Source organism: Carcharhinus amblyrhynchos, chromosome 33, assembly GCF_965287045.1.
Source record: "Carcharhinus amblyrhynchos chromosome 33, sCarAmb.v2.hapA, whole genome shotgun sequence".
Lineage (NCBI taxonomy): Eukaryota > Metazoa > Chordata > Chondrichthyes > Carcharhiniformes > Carcharhinidae > Carcharhinus > Carcharhinus amblyrhynchos.
The window spans coordinates 2,660,332-2,680,403 of NC_137356.1; the positions used below are offsets into that span (position 1 = coordinate 2,660,332).

Sequence of the window (20,072 nt, forward strand, 5' to 3'; positions counted from 1 at the left end):
GGGTTTGGGAGGAGGAGTAGAGGCAGTTGCACTGAAGATCGTACAATTGAAGACATTTCTGAATTCTTTGTAGACGCAAAGTGCCTTGAGGAAGTGAATGATCACCAAGAAAAACAGCGCGAGGAGAAATGGCGCAAAGAATATGGCTGAGGTGGGATTAGTTTGATATTGACACAGGATTATGGGGAGAGAGATGGGCTGTTTAGCTCTACGCTTGTATCAGTCTAACCAGGATCTGAAACAGGTGTAATGATTTAAACGGTCACCACTGCTCCAGCCGAAGGTTCTGTACACAGCCCAAATCCATGCAATGTAGCTCAAAACCAGAACTGAACCTGGGTCATTTCAGGTGCGCAAGGGTCCTTCTCACATACTGCAAAACTTTTATACACGAATACGAACAGATTAATGTTGGAGCTGTAAAGCAACATGGCAATGTGTTCACAGAACATAACACACACTGTGTCTGGACAGACAAATCACAAACACTTACCAGCAGGAAATTAGATGCCTGATCCCGACTGGGTTTTGACGTTTCAGCCTCGTTAACGCAACAGGAAGGTGATACCGAGGACTGAAACCAGTATCTTAGAGAACTTAATATGCACAAAGTTATCTAAAATCCCCCACACAACACCCAGACAATGAGTTACTGCATCGTATCTTTATTTGCATACATGGTAGTCAATAACAAGAAACAAAGGTTACAACCACTACCTCGCTCGTAAAGCAGCAACCATCCCAGATCAAACAGGTCACAGTTACAGGCAGCATCAGCAACACTGGCCCCAGCAGAACAATCTGAACCACTCTCTGTGCGGCACACCAGACTCATTAAAATGTGAACAGAACATAACCAGTTAAACCCAGTATGGAGAATACTATTGTGGCATCAGAGTTCAGAACTGAAAATAAAAGCACGTATCGCAACTGCTGTAAATCCCTTAACCAAATTCCTATGTCAAGTTGACAAAATAATGACCTTGAACAGAAAACCAACTGCTGCAAATCCTGAAACTATTTCACCCATTATTCAGCTTCCTTCTCATCATCCCAGAGAAGTGTGTTCAGGCTGAGGGAGCAAAACACTTGGCTGTGGACTCTCTCAGCAAGGACACTCAAATGTGAAGCCATTGCCAGTCAGGTTTTGTGTTATGCAATAATTTCAGTCAAGGATTCTACCTTCATTCTCCACACAAACAACTCCGCCCGCCCCCCCCCCCCCACCTCCGTTATATTCCTGTTCCAATTTAATTCACAAAGTGAGATGTGCAGGCACCCTCCCCAGCCTGCTTCCTTGAAGAATTTTCAACAATCCACCCATCCATTGTGAGAATCTCTCTCCCTCTCCTAAAGATGCTGACTGGTGTGGGGCCTGGTTGCACAGGCAATGGTAGCTTATACTCGCTCGCTCTCGCTATCTCTCTCGAGTCCCTCCTCCAGGAAACCCACATCTCTGCATAGGCCTCAGCAGAGAGTACTGGGGGGCAACTCAGGAGGGTATCTCTGCAGAGTCACAAATGGGGTAACCCCGCACATACTAGGGGCTGAAGGTAGCTGGCACCTTGCCAGCTCTGTGGTTCTGCACACAGAGTGGCGTGCATCAACCCAATGAAGCAAAGGGGAAAGCAATCACTTGCTCTGACAACTGAGAAGCTTTTCACCTGCACAGATGCCAGCCGATCCAGAGTTACTGCATTCGAGAAAAGCAGCCTGCATGCTCTCAAAACATGTATTTTCATACAAAAAGCAGTTATTTGTATAGGACTTTAACCTTCCATTCAATAGATATATTGAACTTACGTGAACCCCTATGAGTCAGTGAACAGGGTGTAATTTGTAACTCAACACAGCATTTTAAACTAGGAGATATAGAAACAAAAAAAATTTATTTTTCTTCACCACCTTCCTTTTTAACTTCTTCATACACAGGATCCTCATCCTCTGTACTCTTCTCCCCTTCCTCCTCTGCAGCCTTTGCATTCGGAATCCAGAGCCCAGAGTCAATACAGCGCTGCATGTGGTATTTGGCTTCCTGGGAATGGCACAGTGCATTCGGGGTTAATAGAATACAAACTCGCTCCTTTAGAGGAGGCAATGAAAAGCAGCAGCAGAGGTTCAGGAAGCCCTCAGATATCCCCGGCTTTTTTTTTTGGGAAAGAAATAGAAAAGGCTGGGAAATCTCAGCAGGTCAGTGGGAAGAGAATAGAGCCAACACTTCGAGTCAGGCTGACCTTCTGTCAGAGCTCTAACAAAGGGACATCTGGACTTGAAACATTGGTTCTATTCCTCCTTCACAGATGCTGACAAACCTCCTGAGACTTTCCAGCATTTATTTTCTTTGTTTGCAATTCCAGCATCCACAGCCTTTTTGGGAAGTGAGTCTCAGAGCATCACGGGGCACCAGGCCACCAAAGAAAAGTCTTGATTGTGATCCAATATCCAGACCAGCCCAGCTTCCACAGCTAGGGTCAGGGGCACAGATCACTAACAACTCAAATTAAACTGTATTTTGATTTGAACTCAGTACGAAATACATAAAGGAATCCGAAGAACAACAAAATGGCAAGCAAGAGGAAGGAACAACCATCATCACGAGGAAAATTAATGGGATGAAAGGTTGACAAGACCTCTGGACACGACGGCCTGCATCCTCGGGTCTAGGCAAAGGAGTGGCTGCCGAGAGTGTGGAAGGATCTCAGCTGATTGGAAAACCGCAAATGCAGTTCAAGAAAGGAGGGAGACAAAGTACGAGACCAGTTAACACAAGGTTAGTCACTAGGAAAATACTCAAATCCATTATTAATGAGGCATTAGTCGGACATTTCGAGAATCACATTACAATCAGGCAGAATCAACATGGTTTTCGGAAAAGAAAATCACATTTGACAGATTCCTCAATAGTTAAGGATGTAACGAACAGGGTGGATAAAGGGGAACCGCTAGATGTAGTGCAGCATGTAGGCCAGCATTTATTATGCATCCCTGGTTACCCTTGGAGGGCAGTTGAGAATCAACCACGTTGCTGTGGCTCTGGAGTCACATATAGGCCAGACTGGGTAAGGATGGCAGATTTCCTTCCCTATAGGATATCAGCCCTAAAAGGCTGACTAGAGGATTGGATCACTCTTTTGGGCAGTCGGTACAGACCTGATAAGTCGAATGGCCTCCTTCTGCACTGCAGGGATTCTATGAAAAGTGGGACCAAAATTATATCATGTCTCTAACATTCAAGATCAGGTGGTGTGGAAACAGGAAGCAACAACCAATAAGCACGGAGCTAACAAATCCAGGTTAGCCCAAGAGCTTCTGGATGTGTCAAAGCAGATACTCACTGTTGGGTCCAATTTGCTGATGACATCCTGCAACATCTGAATATCTTTTGAATCAAAGCAATTCTTCATCTCCTGAAAAGACAATATTAGCAAATTAGAAGCAGCAAAGCAAAAGGGGAAACCCTCTTATAAACTGACTGAATTATACAGGGGGTTGGGAGGAACTCAGAAAAATCAATCATTGCAAATTGCAAAGTTCACAATCTGCAATGATTGAGGGTAACAGAGACAGGTGCCATTTTAAAAATCCCAATTGGGAAGAAGGGAAATCTGCTGAGAAAAGATCAGCTCTCCCAGTCAAAGGTCATGAATGAGACAGAGAGAGACACACCTCTCTTCACACCAGGCCTGTTGAATATTTCCAGCATTTTCTCTTTATATTTTCAATTTCCAAGCATGTTGCTGCTTTAACAAGATGCACTCTAAGATGTGTACTCAGTTCTGGAATTCCCTCCATTTTCCCAATCCACAGCCTTGCTCAGGACATTTTTGGGAGTAAATAAAATTACACAACGCTAGTTTCTGTCATTTGGAAGCACGATGCTGAAGGAGCTTTGCGCACATTGTACCTCACCCGGTTATCAGGATCCCCTCCTGAAAAATGTGTATCCTCCCACACAGAGGAAGGCTGGGTGGCACGGTGGCTCAGTGGTTAGCGCTGCTGCCTCACAGCGCCAGGGACCTGGTCTTGATTCCCAGCTTGGATCACTGTCTGTGTGGAGTTTGCACGTTCTCCCCGTGTCTATGTGGGTTTCCTCCCACAGTCTGAAAGACATGCTGGTCAGGATGCATAGGCCGTGCTAAATTCTCTCTCAATGTACGCGAACAGGCGCTGGAGTGTGGCAACTCGGGCATTTTCACAGTAACTTCATTGCAGTGTTCATGTAAGCCTACTTGTGACACTAAAAAATAAACTTAAAAAAACTTAAAACTTAAAGCCATGAAAGATGAGCAAGGTATAAATCTGCATTGCTTTGACACCAGTGTCTGGGTTTATTGAACAAACAAATATTGGGTTGTGACAGAAGATGAGTGAGGAAACTGCTTGAATTGAGTTGGCCAGAGGTAGAATTCACAGGCTGTGGACAGGTGGCTGGCAACAGCAAGGGACACAGAGAATGTGCAGCACCCTCTCTGCAGAGCAAGAGAAGGAAGGAAACAGGAACACAGGAACAAAATACCTAACGGGTGGCTGACATAACTCCTCAGTTACTCCAGCGAATCACAGCAGCATTACAAAGCGATGAACTCACCGTGGGCAGGCTCTCGTACACCTCCACCGGATCCAGCCCACCAGGTCCCAGCCTTTTCTGACGCTCCTCCTCCTCATATTCCTTCATTGCCTTTTCTATCCTTGCTTGAGCACGACCTTTGACCCTCTCCTTAAATGATCCGAGCTCATCATTAAAAGCTTCAATGTATTGTTTATCTGCCGTCTGGGAAAAGGAGAGCAGTTTAAAACAAAATCAACATCACCAATATCATTCAATACACCACTTTAATACTCAGGCCACTGCCCTCGCACCCTGCCCACACTGGCCTCTGCGTTCCCGACCCCAGCTCTCCCCACACTGGCCCCCACCCACTGGACCAGGTGTCACAGGCTCTCACCAAAGCAGCTATTCCTCACTCTGTATCTGGGCATCACAACTGATACCAATCTCAAAGCCAATGCACCCACAAAGCAGGAAAGAAAGTGGCTGAGTGAGACCAGTGCATGATGAGCAGTAAGTGGTAAATCCCTTGGTCAAACAGTGATGGGCGCTGGGCACCATGTTTCATTCACTGGCTCTGGGGGGGCGGGGGGAAGGTAGTTACTAAAACTGTTGTTGCAATCACTCTTCAACACTCTAAATGCATCAATGTTTTTAAAACCAAAGTATTCAGTCAGGTTGATGCCGAACTATTTCCCCAGTTAAGGGAATGAAGAATAATTGGGTAAATCTTTAGATTAAATTCAAAGTAGGCCATTCAGTGAATCAAGAATTACTCACTCACGTCAAATGGATTTGTAGGTTAAATGTGTGTGGTTACGGGAATAGGGCCTGGATGGGACTGTGGTTGATACAGACTCTATGGGCAAATGGCCTCCTTCTCTACTGTAGGGATTCTACGATAATCTCTGTGACATTCCTGAAATCAGGCTCTTTCACAAGAAGGTTGTTGATATTGGATCAGTTTACCCAATGGAGCTCTAAGATTATAAAGAGATATCACAGATCAGCCAGGGATGGCACGGTTGCCTCACAGCGTCAGAGACCTGGGTTCAATTCCAGCCTCGGGTCACTGTCTGTGTGGAGTCTGCATGTGCTCCCCGTGTCTGTATAAGTGTCCTCCCAGGTGCTCTGGTTTCCTCCCACAGTCTGAAAGGCGTGCTGGTTAGGTGGATGGCCGTGGTAAATTGCCTCAATGTCCCAAGATGTGTAGGTTAAAAGGATTAGCCATGGTAAATGTGTGGGGTTACAGTGATAGGGCAGAGGAGAGTGTTTGGCTCAGATTATCTGTCAGAGCCGGTGCAGATTCAATGGGCTGAATAGCCTCTTGGCACTGTGGTGATTCTGATTGGATTTAAAATGCAGAACAGGAAGGTGAGGGACTGAATGGCTCCCTCCTGACCCAATCCTAATGAACATGATTCCAGAGCTTTCCCCTCAGTGATAGCAAATGTTGTACCCCATTGCTGCCCCCAGTGAAACTCACTGAGATCATTCAGATTTGGGAACTCTTCCTGTTCTCCAAGTCCAGTTCCACACGAGAAACCTATTTATTCCAGTCACTTTTCAAGTGACCATTCCTTTAGCGAACTCCGAACAGTTATTATGGCAACAGGAGAGTGCCATTTGGCCCATCAAGCATATGCCAGCTCTTTGTAGAGCAACCACGTCACTCCCAATCTTCCACTCGTCCCCACAGACCCCAGATCCAGTGGCCATCCTTTCACTGAAAATCCCTGACACTTGTCAGAACGACACAGCAAGAAATGTAAAGACAAAAGTGCTAAAAATAAAGAGGAAATTAAAGCACAAGGAGCTCAACTGATTTCCAACATAGTAGAAATACAGTTATCAGTAATAAAGGAAAAAAACCCGAAGTTAGTTCTTCGCCTGTCTCTCTGTTGACATTTATGAAGTGCTGGGTTAGGCTGGAGTGTGGAAATTTATCGCCAGTGATAATCATCGCTCCACAGTTAATAGCAGCCAGAGCACAAGGTCAAATATGAAGCCATATTTCAGACAGGCCACCTTAAAATAAAACAGGGTGAAGCAAACTGCCAACTGTTTGAAATGAGATAGACTATTAATCATTTCCAGACCTTGATTTTGGTGAAGAACTGTCGGAAACAAGCTCTGGGATCCACCTTAAGGCTCTTGGCAAGTTCCAGGATAAACTGCATCACGATCGTCTGGTGAGCGACCTGCTCCATCAGTGCATGTTTCTGCAAATGGAACCCATAAATACAAGTTTAACATGAAGCAGGCCAAAGGTAATCAGAATCTATCCTGCTGAATGGAATTGGTGTGATGCAGGAATTCCCCATCATAAACGTCTTTCTAGCTGTGTTGAAATCCCATTTCATTCCACACAGTCTAAATGAGAAACCATGCCTTGGGTGTCACCCTAACCTTTTAAAGGCTCCAGCAGTTGCCTGCAGTGACGCATTACTTGGAAGGTTACAGACTTCCCATTGTATCTCCATGTGCAGCGTGGAACAACACTGCCAGAAGCTGAAATAAACAAACTTCACAAACACTGGGCAAAAAAAGGCACGTTGCACAGATTTATACAGCCGACAGCCTGCCCTCTGGGGCTGGTTCACAACAATACAACTGCAAACTGAGGATCAGGGGATCACCAGCAAAACTGAGTATTCACCTGTAGCTCACATTAACAACAAAGGAGACCATAACACATAGGAGCAGAATTAGGCCAGTCTGCTCCACCATTCAATCTTGGTTGATATTTTTCTCATCTCCACTCTCCTGCCTTTTCCCCATAACCCATGATCCCTTGATTAATCAAGAATCTATTTATCTCTGTCTTAAAGACACTCAATGACCCGGCCTCCACAGCCTTTTGTGGCAAAGAGTTCCACAGATTCACCACTCTCTGGCTGAAAAAATTCCTTCTCATCTCTATTTTAAAGGATCGTCCCTTTAGCCTGAAATTGTGCCCTCTGCTTCTAGTTTTTCCTACTAGTGGAAACATCCTCTCCACATCCACTCTATCCAGGCCTCGCAGTATCCTGTAAGTTTCAATAAGATCCTCCTCATCCTTCTAAACTCCGAGTACAGACCCAGAGTTCTCAACCATTCCACATACAACAAGCACTTCATTACAGGAATCATTCTTGTGAACCTCCTCTGGACCTTTCCAAGGCCAGCACATCTTTCCTTAAATGCAGGACCCAAAACTGCTCACAATACTCCAAATGGGATCTGACCAGATTATAATACAATATAAAATTACATCTGTTAACTTCTGCAATGTAACGAATCTGCTGCACCGTTCCGGGGAATACATCCTGCACACCCCACATGGCGGGGGGGGGGGCATGTAATGTGTGTGTGTGCGCACGTGGGGCTAAATGCACACTCTGCACCTTGACAAAGACAGCAGAGGAAACACTGGATGAATGAAAGATTGATGAGGAGGAGACATCAGAAAGGCTGTCTGTATTTAAAATTGCTAAGTCACCAGGACCTAATGGGATGCATCAAGGATACTGAGGGAGGGTAGTGTTCTCAGTGGGACAGGCCAGGGGCATGGAAAGAGCTGAAGAAGGCTGGATGAATTGTTGCACTGCATCTTGCATTTGGTAGACAGTGCTGCCACTGTGCGTCAGAGGTGGAGGCAGTGGATGTTGAATGAGTTGTCAGTCAAGGAGGTGGCGTTGTCCTGGATGGTGTCAAGCTTCTTGGGTGATGGTGGAGCTGCACTCAACCAGGCAAGTGGAGTGTGCCACCCAACAAACTTGACAGCAAAACTAAACACCATGGCATGAAAGGGACAGTGGCAGCATTGATACAGTATTGGCAGAATGACAGGAACGAGATAGCAATGGAGATCAGTTGTTTAGGAGATTGGAAGGTAGTCTAAAATGGGACATCCCTGGGGTCAGCTTCAGGGTACATGCTTTTCTTGGTGTATTAATGACAAAGGCATAAGTAGATTGTAAGCATTGTGAACTGGGAGGATGTGACGAACTTCAGGATAACAAACAAGCTAATGGAATGAGCAAACATGTGACTAATCAAAGTTAATGCTGAGATGTGTGAATTGATACATTTTGGGAGGAAGAATGAGGAGAGGTGATATCAAACAAAGGGTCCAATTCTGGAGAGGATGCAGGAACAGACCCTGCAGGTAAATCATTATTAGGTGGAGGGAGACAGTGGCTATCTCATTGGACCAGTAACCCAGTGGCCTGGGTTCAAATCCCATTGTGACAGCTGGTGGAATTTGAATCCAGTGATTAAATCTGGAATTTAAAGGTCCCTCTCAGCAATGGCAACCAAGAAAGTATTAATTGTAAAAACCTCTGATTCACTAACATCCCTTTAGGGAAGGAATTCTGCCATCCTTACCCGGTCTGGCCTACACGTGACTCCAGACCCATAACAATGTGACTGACTCTTAACTGCCCTCTAAAATGGCCAAGCAAGCCACTCAGGTCAAAGGCAATTAGGGATGGCAACAAATCTGGGTGAGCCAGTGACACCCATGTCCCATGAAAGAATAAAAAACATTTTTAAATAAGATGGCGGGGCAAGTTGTGAAAAAAGCAAGATTTTACTGGCTCCTTTAGCTTTAGAAAGTTTAAAAACCAGAAGGTTATGCTGAATCTCTGTAAAACACTCAACAAGTGTCCCCAATTCTGGACACAACATTGTAGAAAAACATGATGGCATTGCAGAGAGAGAGGATGCAGGAAAGATTCACAGCACTGATTTTGGGGAAGGGAAATTTCAGCTAAGAAGATAGATAGACAAAGCTGGAGCTGTTCTCTTACAGAAGGAGAGAGGAGATATTTGATGAGCTCTTTATAATCAGACAGCAGTAGATGGGGAGAAATTGCTGCCATTACTGGAAGGAGCAAGAATCGGAGGATACTGATTTCGCAAAATAGCAGTATTTGTTTTCTATTGGAGAATTTGGAATCCACAGTCTGAGCATGTTGCAGAGCCATATTCACACAACTTTCAAAAGGGAACTGATTAAGAGAAAACAATCGGGGAAAGGAGTGTGACTAATATACACACACACACAGAGCTTTGTACTGGAACCATTCTATGCTTCTACATTTACAATTGCAATAGGAGGGTTAGTTACACTGAGATTAGTGAGCTGAAATCTGGATTTCCTTGATTGATCATTTATTAACTGGATTTAAATTCCCAGTCGCTATCGTGGGATTTGAACTTGTGTCTCTGAATCATTAATAGGTCTCCTGGTCCAGCGACATAACCACTGCACCAGGTGGACAATTGGGACTTGCATTCTCAGTGTGTATCATTTCACAAATGTATAAAGTCAGAACAACCAGTGTACCTCTTCAACTTCTAAATCGATGCACCAGATGACCAGGTAATTGGCCGTCTCCTCACACACAAGGTGAGGATTATCGGACAGGTATTTCTGGCTGTCATCCCAGCGACGGAGCATGCCTGTGAACAGATAGGCAATAAGTTCATTTACATTCCCCTGACCCTGGCCAATCCTCAGTTCCACACAGCCCCCGAGCCAGTCTTTCACAACTCACACAAGCGGGCGCAGTGAGCCGTGTGCACAAGGCGGCTGTGAAAGGAATCGCTGTCACGCCTAGTCCTGTCTTCATTACAACATCCACAAACATGCAGAGGAGACTCAATGCAGAACCAGAATTCAGTGTGAGCACCAGGACATGACGCTCTTGCTGGCTACCTGACAGAGCACACAGCTGAGAGAGAGTGGTGCTGCACGGGGCCACATGCAGCCCGTCAGGGGGCTGAGGGCAGCCCACAAGATGGTTTGTTAACTGTTGCCCATCTAAGGATTGCCACTTTCCACTGATTTTGGCCCACACAGCTTTTATCCTGCTTGTACAGCTGAAGTGATTCATAGTAAAGCAAGGGCTAGTGAAGGTGTGTGCTGATTGCTCACAGCATTGACAGAGCTGTGCGCTCCCTCTGTGCCCAATGCATAATTTTTTTTTATTTTTACTGAAGTTGACAGCAATTCTATTACCGTATAAATGGTTCAGCATTTTCTATCATTTATGAAATATTTGGCCTGTACTGAACAGACTGAATCTGATTGATGGGGTCTTGGTTTCAATCTCGCAGCCCACTGAGATGAGGAGGCTCACTCACTCACCGAGGTTGCCTCCAGAAATGGCTCATTGATATACATGAGCAAAGAACAGAAAGGGATTTGGACTGCAAGGTAGTATGACCAGGAATGAAAAGAAGGCAGAGGGAAAGGCACAAGCTGAGTTTCAGAATGGAAACAACATGAATAACACAGAATGATACTTACATGGATCATTAATAGGTGTCTGAGCTGGCTGTACTGAATTCAGTAACTGATGCCAAGCCCCAGGTCAAATACAATGAAATACCATTCATACACAAACAAACCAGATTTAAAATCTGTGTTCGCTGTGCGCTTGCAAATCAAGACCCCATGAGAGAACAGCAATCAGCCAAGCTGGAATGGACTTCCATGGAATCTCAGATGTACAAATTTAATTCTAGCCCTGGTACAAGCAGCAGCTGATCCCATACTGGATCCCCAACGGGCTGTAAGAAAACCCAGCTCACAAAGAAATCCTGCTTACCAAAGTGTTTGATCTGCTTCTCGTATTTTTCCACAAAGGTCTTGTGTTTTTTTTCTTTGTCTTCCTCCGTTTCCACCTTGCTTGATTCCGGAGTTATATTAATGACACTCTAAAATAAAAGAACAGAAGTGTTTACGCAATATCCAATCATTGCCTGAAGTTCACTGACGGAATGTGGGGGTTGCTGGCTAGACTAGCGTGTATTGCCCATCACTAATTGCCCCTTGAGGTGGTGGTGGGTGAGCCACTGCCTTGAACCCGCTGCAGTCAATGGGGTGTAGGTACACCCACTGTGCTGTTAGAGGGGAAATTTCAGGATTTTGACCCGACGATGGTGAAGGAATGGCTGATCGACTTTCAAATCAGGATGGTGGGCGGCTTGGAGGGGAACTTACAGGTGACGGTGTGCCCATGTTGGCTGCCCTTGTATTTCTGGATGGTAGAGGTCATGGGTTTGGAAGGTGAAGTTGATGGAACTTGGTGAGTTGATGGAACTTGGTGTTCCATTTTATAGATAGCACACATGGCTGCTACTGTGCACAATCAGGGAGCAAGTGAATGTCTGTAGACGTGATGCCATTCAAGTGGGCTGAATGGTGTTGAGTTTTGTTGGAGCTGCACCCATCCCGGCAAGTGGGGAGTATTTCATTACACTCCTGACTTGTTCCTCGAAGATGGTGGACAGGCTTGTAGGAATCAGAAGAGTTACTTGCCGCAGAATTCTCAGCCTGTGACCTGCTCCAGTAGCCACAGCACATATTATGGCTCGTTCATTTCAGTTTCTGGTCAATTGTAACTCCCAGGATGTTGATAGTGATGGATTCAGAGATGGAAATCGAGAATCACGACAGTGCAGAGGAAGGCTATTCAGCTCATTGAGTCTGCACTGACCACAACCCCATCCATGCCCTATTCCAGTAACCCCACATATTTATTGCCCACCGCACCCCCGCCTCCATGGACACTGGGAGCAATTTAGCACGGCCAATCTACCTAACCCGCACACCTCTGGGCTGTGGGAGGAAACCGGAGCACCCGGAGGAAACCCACGCAGATATGGGGAGAATCTGCAGATTCCACACAGCTGAGGTCGGAATTGAACCCAGGTCACTGGCACTGAGGGGCATCAGTTCCAACCACTGCCACGATGCCATGAATGTCAAGGGGTGATGGTTAGATGCTCTGTTGCTGGAGACAGTCATTGCCTGGCATTTGGGTGGCGTGAATAAAATCACTAACACAGGAGGCAGCATTCAGCCCATCAGATCTGCATTGACTCTCTGAAGGAGCACCTTACCCAGATCCCTCCCCCTGCCCTATCCCTCTAACCCGCCATACTTACCTGCTAATCTAATCAACACATCATGGGACACTAAGGGACATCTTAGCATGGCCAATCCACCTAACATCTTTGGAGTGTAGAAGGAAACCGGAACACCTGGAGGAAACCCAGGCAGACACAGGGAGAACGTGTAAACGCCACACAGAAACCCAGGACTGGAATTGAACCTGGGTCCCCAGAGCAGTGAGGCAGCTGTGATAACCATTGTGCTGCCCCACAATGTTATTTGCCAATTGCCAGCCTATGCCTGGATACTGTCCAGGTCTTGCTGCATTTGAACATGGACTGTTTAGTATCTGAGGTGTCGTAAATCAGTGAACTAGATGACTTTTTAAAGTTAAAGTTTCTTTATTAGTCACAAGTAAGGCATATATTAACTCTGCAACGCAGTTACTGCGTAATTCTTGAGTCACCACAGTCCGGCGCCTGTTCAGGTCAATGCACCTAATCAGCATGCCTTTCAAACTGGAGGAGGAAACCGGAGTACGCAGGCACGTGGAGAATTTACAGACTCGGCACAGACAGCGACTCAAGTCGGAAACTGAATCCAGGTCCCAGGCGCCGTGAAGCAGCAGTGCTAACCATTGTGCTGCCGGGAATCAAACCTTAGTCCTGGGCGCTGTGAGACGGCAGTGCTAACCACTGTGCCGCCACGCTGCCCATTCCAACAATTGGCAACGTTTTCATGTTCATCATTCGAACCTGGCTCTTCTAATACTCAAATTTCATACTTGGTTGTGGTGGGATTTGAACGCGGGTCCCCAGAGCATCACACTTGGGCTCTGGATAACTTGTTCAGTCACAACACCTTGGCTGAGGATCTGTTTGTAAATCATCAGAAGAGTTTCCTTTCAACGTTACAATCTTTTCTCTAAATGCCAACTTTGTCTAAAATCCAGTTGAGTTTTACCTCACCACAGTCCAGTCATGTTGAGATTAAGTCAGAGAATTTCAATTTGATAATAAATAAGGAGCTATAACAGACAGGCTTCAATGTCACAACGTGTAACCAGTGTACAAACCAGAAAATGGAATGGATAATCATCAAGCAGCTCTATAAATACACAACTTACATTTATATAGTGCCTTTAGAAGAGGAAACCGCAAAAGGTGCTCAGACGTGTGATCTGACAAATCCATACTTAGACGAAATGAGGATAGGCGGTTAAATGTTTTGGCCAAGATGTAGGTTTGAAGGAACATTTTAAGAAGGAATGGTGGTAAAATCAGTCGGTTCTGAGAAGGAAACTCCAGACCATGGGGCCCAGAGGCTGAAGACTCAATGCCAATGCTTGGGTGAAAAAAGAGGGGAATGTTCAAGAAGGACTGAGTGAGGAACACAGGAGAAGCAGGGCTGGAGAACACGCCAGATTCAGGGTGGCAGTGAAAGGCATTACTGTCGAGTCTGACCCTGTCTGAACCTAAACATCCACAAACACACAGAAAGCCCAATAAAGAATCATGATTTAGTCTCACCATCCCAATCTGATTGCTTGTTATCTGACTCATTAACTTGTAAAATGTACGTGGCTCCAGAATATATGCTGTAAAGAATTTTAAAAACTCAGAATGGATTTGGACGCTTTGACATAGTGATCCTGGATGAATAAAGCAGAGAAGGATTGAAAGAGGATGAGGAGAGTTGCTGGACTGAATGACAATACTGGGCAGAGGCGTGGTGGCTGTACAGGACAAGACAGAAAAATAAATGTTAATGTCTGTTTTTCCCAGTAACCAATTCAGAAGCAGCACTGACATACTGGCAAATCAGTGCTTGCTTCATGAGCTAACAGGGCAGCTTGGTGGCACAGAGCCACCTCATTGCGCCAGGGACTCAGGTTCGATTCCCAGTTTGGGTCACTGTCTGTGCGGAGCCTACACGTTCTCCCCATGTATGCATGGGTTTCCTCCGGATGCTCCGGTTTCCTCCTACAGTCCAAAAGACAGGAAGTTTGACAGGTGAGGGTAGGGGGAGTGATGATGGGAGAGGGTAGCGAGAATGATAATGGGAGAGGGTAGAAGGATGCTAAATTCTCCCTCAGTGTACCCAGGCAGGTGCCGAAGTGTGGCGACACTGTGGTGTTAATGTGGAGTAAAGCCGACTCATGACTCCAATAAACTTGACTAACATGGCTAACACATTCCTTACCTTACTGAATCCCTCCTTACTCAGTGTATCGACATTCCATGGCATTGCCTTTTCCTTCTTCCTCAGCGATGCTCCTTTCTTATCCATTTCTTTCTCTTCCTTTTTCAGTTGTTTCAGCTCTGACTGTAACTTTTCAATCTCTTTCTTTGCATCGTCTGTTTCCAACAACATCAAATCCTTGAGCTTCCTTTGGCACTCGCTGAGTTTACGCTTACAATCCCCACACGCTTTCTCGTACTCTTCCCGTTCTTTCTGTGCTTCTTCCATCCGCTCAATGCGAGCCTGGAACAGACAGCAAGAGGAACTTTTACAAACCAACACCATCTGATCTGCAGGGATATTCTGTGGTTTTGTTACAATATACATCATGTGTCAAGGATGTTGCGCTTTATGAGGATAACAGTAGCATTGCAATTCACATAGTGTATTCAAGATATAGCAGCACGGGAATGACTGTTACACTGATGTGGCCTCAACAGCAGGCTAATTGCATTTAGGCACATTCTGGGGTCAATTAAAAGGTGGATTGTTTTTAGAATCCCTGTCCAAATCTTCAGCAGTTTCTCAAGTTGCAGAAATAGCTGGCTTCCGAGTAAGCAGGAGTGATATAATACAGCAGATACAATACTTCCACCTCAATCAGAAGGCAACGAACAGAAGAAAATAAGAACTAGGGGCAAGAGGAGGCCATTCAGTCCCTCGAGTTTGCTCCAACATTTAATATGCGATCATGGCTGATTCCACCTCAGCCTCAATTCCACTCTCCTGCCCAATCACCATAACCCTTCATTACTAATTAAAAATCTGTCCACCTCTTCCTTCAATTTACTCAATATCCCAGCATCCACTGCACTCTGGGAAGAGAATTCCACAGACTCACCACCCTTCAGGAGAAGCAGTTTCCCCGCCTCTGTTTTAAATCTGCTGCCCCTTATCCTAAAACTATGACCTCTTATTCTCGATTTCCCCACAACAGGAAACATCGTCTCACTTTCGAATTTGTCAATCCCCCATCATCATCTTGTGCACCTCAATTGTATCCACTCTCGTTTTTCTCAACTGCACAATCCCTCTTGGGAAAAATCCTTCAATTCCGGAATCAACCCAGTGAACCTCCTCTGAGCCATCGCCAATGCAATTACATCTTTCCTGAAGAGGGCCAAAACTGTACGCAATATTTGAAGTGCGGTTTCATGACTGCTTAGTACAGTTGCAGCAATACTTCACTGCTTTTATAGTCCTTTCACAATAAATGTCAAAATTCCATTTGCCTTCCTTATTACCTCCTGTGCCTACATACTAGTTTCCCACAATTTATGCATTAGAACACCCAACCCCCTGTGCAATGAAGCACTTCAAAGTTTCTCCCCATTTAGATAATAAGTTACTTTTGTATTTTGCCCACCAAAATGGATAATCTCACACTGATCCACATTAAACTCCATCTGCCAAATGTTGCCCAGTCACTGAACCTATCCAGGTCCATTTGTAAATTTCTTATTCCCTCATTGCAATTTACCATCCCACTTATTTTCATCTGCAAATTTGGCTGGAGTACCTTCTATCGCTGTATCCAAATTAGGAATGTAGATTGTAAGTAGTTGGAGCCGGAGGCCGAACTCTGCGGCACCCCACGAGTTACACCTTTCCAAACAGGAAAATAACCACTTATCCTGATTCACTGCTTTCTGTTGGTTAGCCAATCCTCCATCCAAATGAAGAAATTACCCCAGATCCCATGTAAAATAACCTAGTTTATTAACCTTTTGTGTGGCACCTTATCAAGTAAGAAAAAAATTGCAGCACAGGAACAGGCCCTTTGACCCACCAAGCCTACACTGACCATGTTGCCTGACTGAACTAAAACTCTACCCTTCCTGGGGACCATATCCCTCTATTCCCATCCTATTCATGTATTTGTCAAGGTGCCCCTCAAAAGTCACTACCATATCTGCTTCCACTACCTCCCCTGACAGCAAATTCCAGGCACCCATCACTCTGTAAAAAACTTGCCCGATACATCTCCTTTAAACCTTGCCCCTCGCATCTTAAACCTATGCCCCCTAATAATTGACTCTTCCACCCTGGGAAAAAGCTTCTGACTATCCACACTGTCCATGCCCTTCATAATCTTGGAGATTTGTGTCAGGTAAATGCCTTCTGGAAGGCTACATATACTACATTTACAGGATATCCATTATCCACCTTGCTTGTTACATCTTTGAAGAACTCCAGCAAATTATTTATGGATTCAATCCATATCCCAACCCCACTACAGTGCAGTACTGACAGAATGATACACTGCCTGAGGTATCGCTTTTCAGACCAGAACTAGAGCCTTCAATATTTCTGGTAAACTAACTAACTCCACTTCATATTCAGGACACTGCTGATATTTCATGATAGCATTACATTATGAATCATTAGTGAGATGAGGATGGCCTAGCTTTTCTCTGGGGCTTGTAATTTTATTAATCTGATTAAACTTGGAGGGTGTTCAGGTAACAAGAGTTATTATTCAGGTTGAAGACAACTGGAAGATCACTGTTCCTCCAGGCTGGGAAACTGCAGGGTTTTGATGGGTTAAACTCCTCAAAGCATGCTTAAAAATTTAACTCCATTAGCTTTCACTGAATTTAGTTAAAACCAATCATCCCCAACAAGAGAGAATGTACACCAAGTATCAGAGAAATAAACTGGAATTATCTAAGGCTTCACTTGGAAACTCTGGGAAACACTTGGGATGGCACAGTGGTTGGCACCGCTGCCTCACAACACCAGGGACCTGGGTTTGATTCCTGGCTTGGGTCACTATCCATGTAGAGCCTGCACGTTCTCCCCATGTTTGCATGGGTTTCCTCTGGGTGCTCTGGTTTTCTCTCTGTCTCATAGATGTGCAGGTTAGGTGCGTTGGCTGTGCTAAATTCTCCCTCAGTGTACCCGAGCAGGTGCCAGAGTGTGGTGACTAAGGGAATTTCATAGTAACTTCATTGCAGTGTTAATGAAAGTCTCACTTATTACTAATAAATAAACTTAAAACTCTGAAACACAGTGAGGGATTTCTGCACATCAGTACTTAACTGAGAAAAGGACAAGAATGAAAAGATGAGACAGAACACTACCCAAGAGCACTGAGTACCACGGTGCACGAGTTACAATATTGCACTTACAAAGCGAAAATCACATTATTGTGGGAAATGGAAAAATGACCATAAAGCTTCTTAACGGATGTAAAAATTAGAGAGAAGGAAACTTCCATGCTGAGCTACAAACAATACCAACTACATACTTCAGGCTTCACTCATTCAAGTGTGCGCCAGAAATTGAACACTTCATTAGAGGTAGACAATATTTGAAAAGCTCCTCAGAGCAAAGAAGGTGGAATAGATTTGATGGGGTTTGTGAAATAATAATTGAAAAGCTATTTCCAATGACTGAGGGAACAAGAACCAGAGGGCAGATTTAAAATGATGGATAACAGACCAGGTGTGACATGAGGAGAGACTCTTATGCAGCAAACAGTCAGGTTTAATAACACTCTGCCTGATCGAATGGTGGACCAAGATTCACTAGTCGCCTTTGAAAGGGAATTGGATAAATACTTGAACGATGTTATTTCCACACAAGGTGACAGAGTACAGAGAGATTATGATTTGATCTCAAGAGTTGGACAGGGGGCAGATGCAAACACACACTTACTTGTCAATCTGCCATTGCACTGGATACAATATCAAGTCCATGCACAGTTCAGAGGTGAAATGGATTTGAAGGGCACGTTTGTGGATCAGCTAATGTAGATTTTATTCACTCTGCATTGAACCCAATACTGTTCTCCTTTCATGTTCTCGGTTATAGAAAGTTTCAGAAAGCTGATAGCAACGTGAGGAGTGGGTAGAAGACAAGAAATGAATCCTATTCAAGTGAGCAGGAAGATGGCTAACTGAGGTAAGAGCATGCTGCTCTGGCTGGGAGGCTGGAACTACAGTCTGACGTGTTTACATTCAATATTGTAATGAGAAAGTGGGAAATGGAATGGGGGATAAAAAATAAAGAGGTAACCACTCCCAAGTCTGGTGACAACAGCACGCTGACAGACTGGCAAGGAGACAGATGTGCAAGTAAAAAGAACACACAGGGCAACTCCATGGCGTGACTGGGTTGGGTTGGGGGGGGGGGGGGGGGGAGTGGGTCGGGTTGGGGGGGGGGAGAGTGGGTCGGGTTGGGGGGGGGGAGAGTGGGTCGGGTTGGGGGGGGGGAGAGTGGGTTGGGGGGGGGGAGAGTGGGTTGAGGGGGGGGAGAGTGGGTTGAGGGGGGGGAGAGTGGGTTGAGGGGGGGAGAGTGGGTTGAGGGGGGGGAGAGTGGGTTGGGGGGGGGGGAGTGGGTTGAGGGGGGGAGAGTGGGTTGGGGGGGGGGAGAGTGGGTTGAGGGGGGGGAGAGTGGGTTGAGGGGGGGGAGAGTGGGTTGAGGGGGGGGAGAGTGGGTTGAGGGGGGGGGAGAGTGGGTTGAGGGGGGGGAGAGTGGGTTGAGGGGGGGGGGAGAGTGGGTTGAGGGGGGGGGAAGAGTGGGCTGAGGGGGGGGGAGAGTGGGTTGAGGGGGGGGAGAGTGGGTTGAGGGGGGGGGAGAGTGGGTTGAGGGGGGGGAGAGTGGGTTGAGGGGGGGGAGAGTGGGTTGAGGGGGGGGAGAGTGGGTTGAGGGGGGGGAGAGTGGGTTGAGGGGGGGGAGAGTGGGTTGAGGGGGGGGAGAGTGGGTTGAGGGGGGGGAGAGTGGGTTGAGGGGGGGGAGAGTGGGTTGAGGGGGGGGAGAGTGGGTTGAGGGGGGGGAGAGTGGGTTGAGGGGGGGGGAGAGTGGGTTGAGGGGGGGGAGAGTGGGTTGGGGGGGGGAGAGTGGGTTGAGGGGTGGTGGTGAGGTGAAGGGTTGTATTCCTCTCTCGCTGTCCCAGTTCGCCTCCCCGGCTACCTGGTGCCTCCAGCGGAACAGGCTGGCCGTGTCGATGTTGGGATGAGTGTCGTCCTCATCATCCGACACCTCGATGTGGTCCCACACGCTGTAATCCACCATCTTCCCGGCCCGAGCTTCCAGAACTCTCCCTGACCCCCACTTCCGGCAGCGTCACCCCGTCCCGCCCACACTTCCGGTATCGTCATTTCCGCTTCTGAAAATCCCTCCCATTCCCGAATGACGCCATAAAACCGCTGAATCGTTTGAGTCAAAGTTCAAAAATTTACAACCTCAGAAAGTAGACCCAACTGTATCAGCACCCAGTGGGCCCTGAGCACCCAGTGGGCCCTGAGCACCCAGTGGGGCCTGGAGCACCCAGTGGGCCCTGAGCACCCAGTGGGGCCCTGAGCACCCAGTGGGACCCTGAGCACCCAGTGGGCCCTGGACACCCAGTGGGGCCTGGACACCCAGTGGGGCCTGGAGCACCCAGTG

General features: G+C 46.3%; 1 protein-coding gene across 1 annotated transcript; it reads right to left on the bottom strand.

The window, feature by feature from the left end:
- Positions 1-649: 649 nt before the first annotated feature.
- On the bottom strand, positions 650-19,749 carry cdc37 (cell division cycle 37 homolog (S. cerevisiae)). The gene is made up of 8 exons (XM_080216563.1): positions 19,599-19,749; positions 14,643-14,924; positions 11,152-11,260; positions 9,885-10,000; positions 6,649-6,771; positions 4,589-4,771; positions 3,336-3,407; positions 650-2,035 (listed from the first exon to the last, which is right to left on the bottom strand). The coding sequence occupies exons 1-8, from the start codon at positions 19,698-19,700 to the stop codon at positions 1,889-1,891; spliced, it is 1,134 nt and encodes a 377-aa protein (XP_080072689.1). The 5' UTR covers positions 19,701-19,749; the 3' UTR covers positions 650-1,888.
- Between the last annotated feature and the right edge of the window lie 323 nt (positions 19,750-20,072).

Coding starts and splice junctions, on each gene's coding strand:
- cdc37 (XM_080216563.1), bottom strand. CDS start 19,700: ATGGTGGATTACAGCGTGTGGGACCACATCGAGGTGTCGGATGATGAG. Junction 11,261..14,642: donor GTAAGGAGGGATTCAGTAAG/GTAAGGAATGTG, acceptor CTTTTATTTTAG/AGTGTCATTAATATAACTCC. Junction 2,036..3,335: donor TCAGCAAATTGGACCCAACA/GTGAGTATCTGC, acceptor TGCCATTCCCAG/GAAGCCAAATACCACATGCA.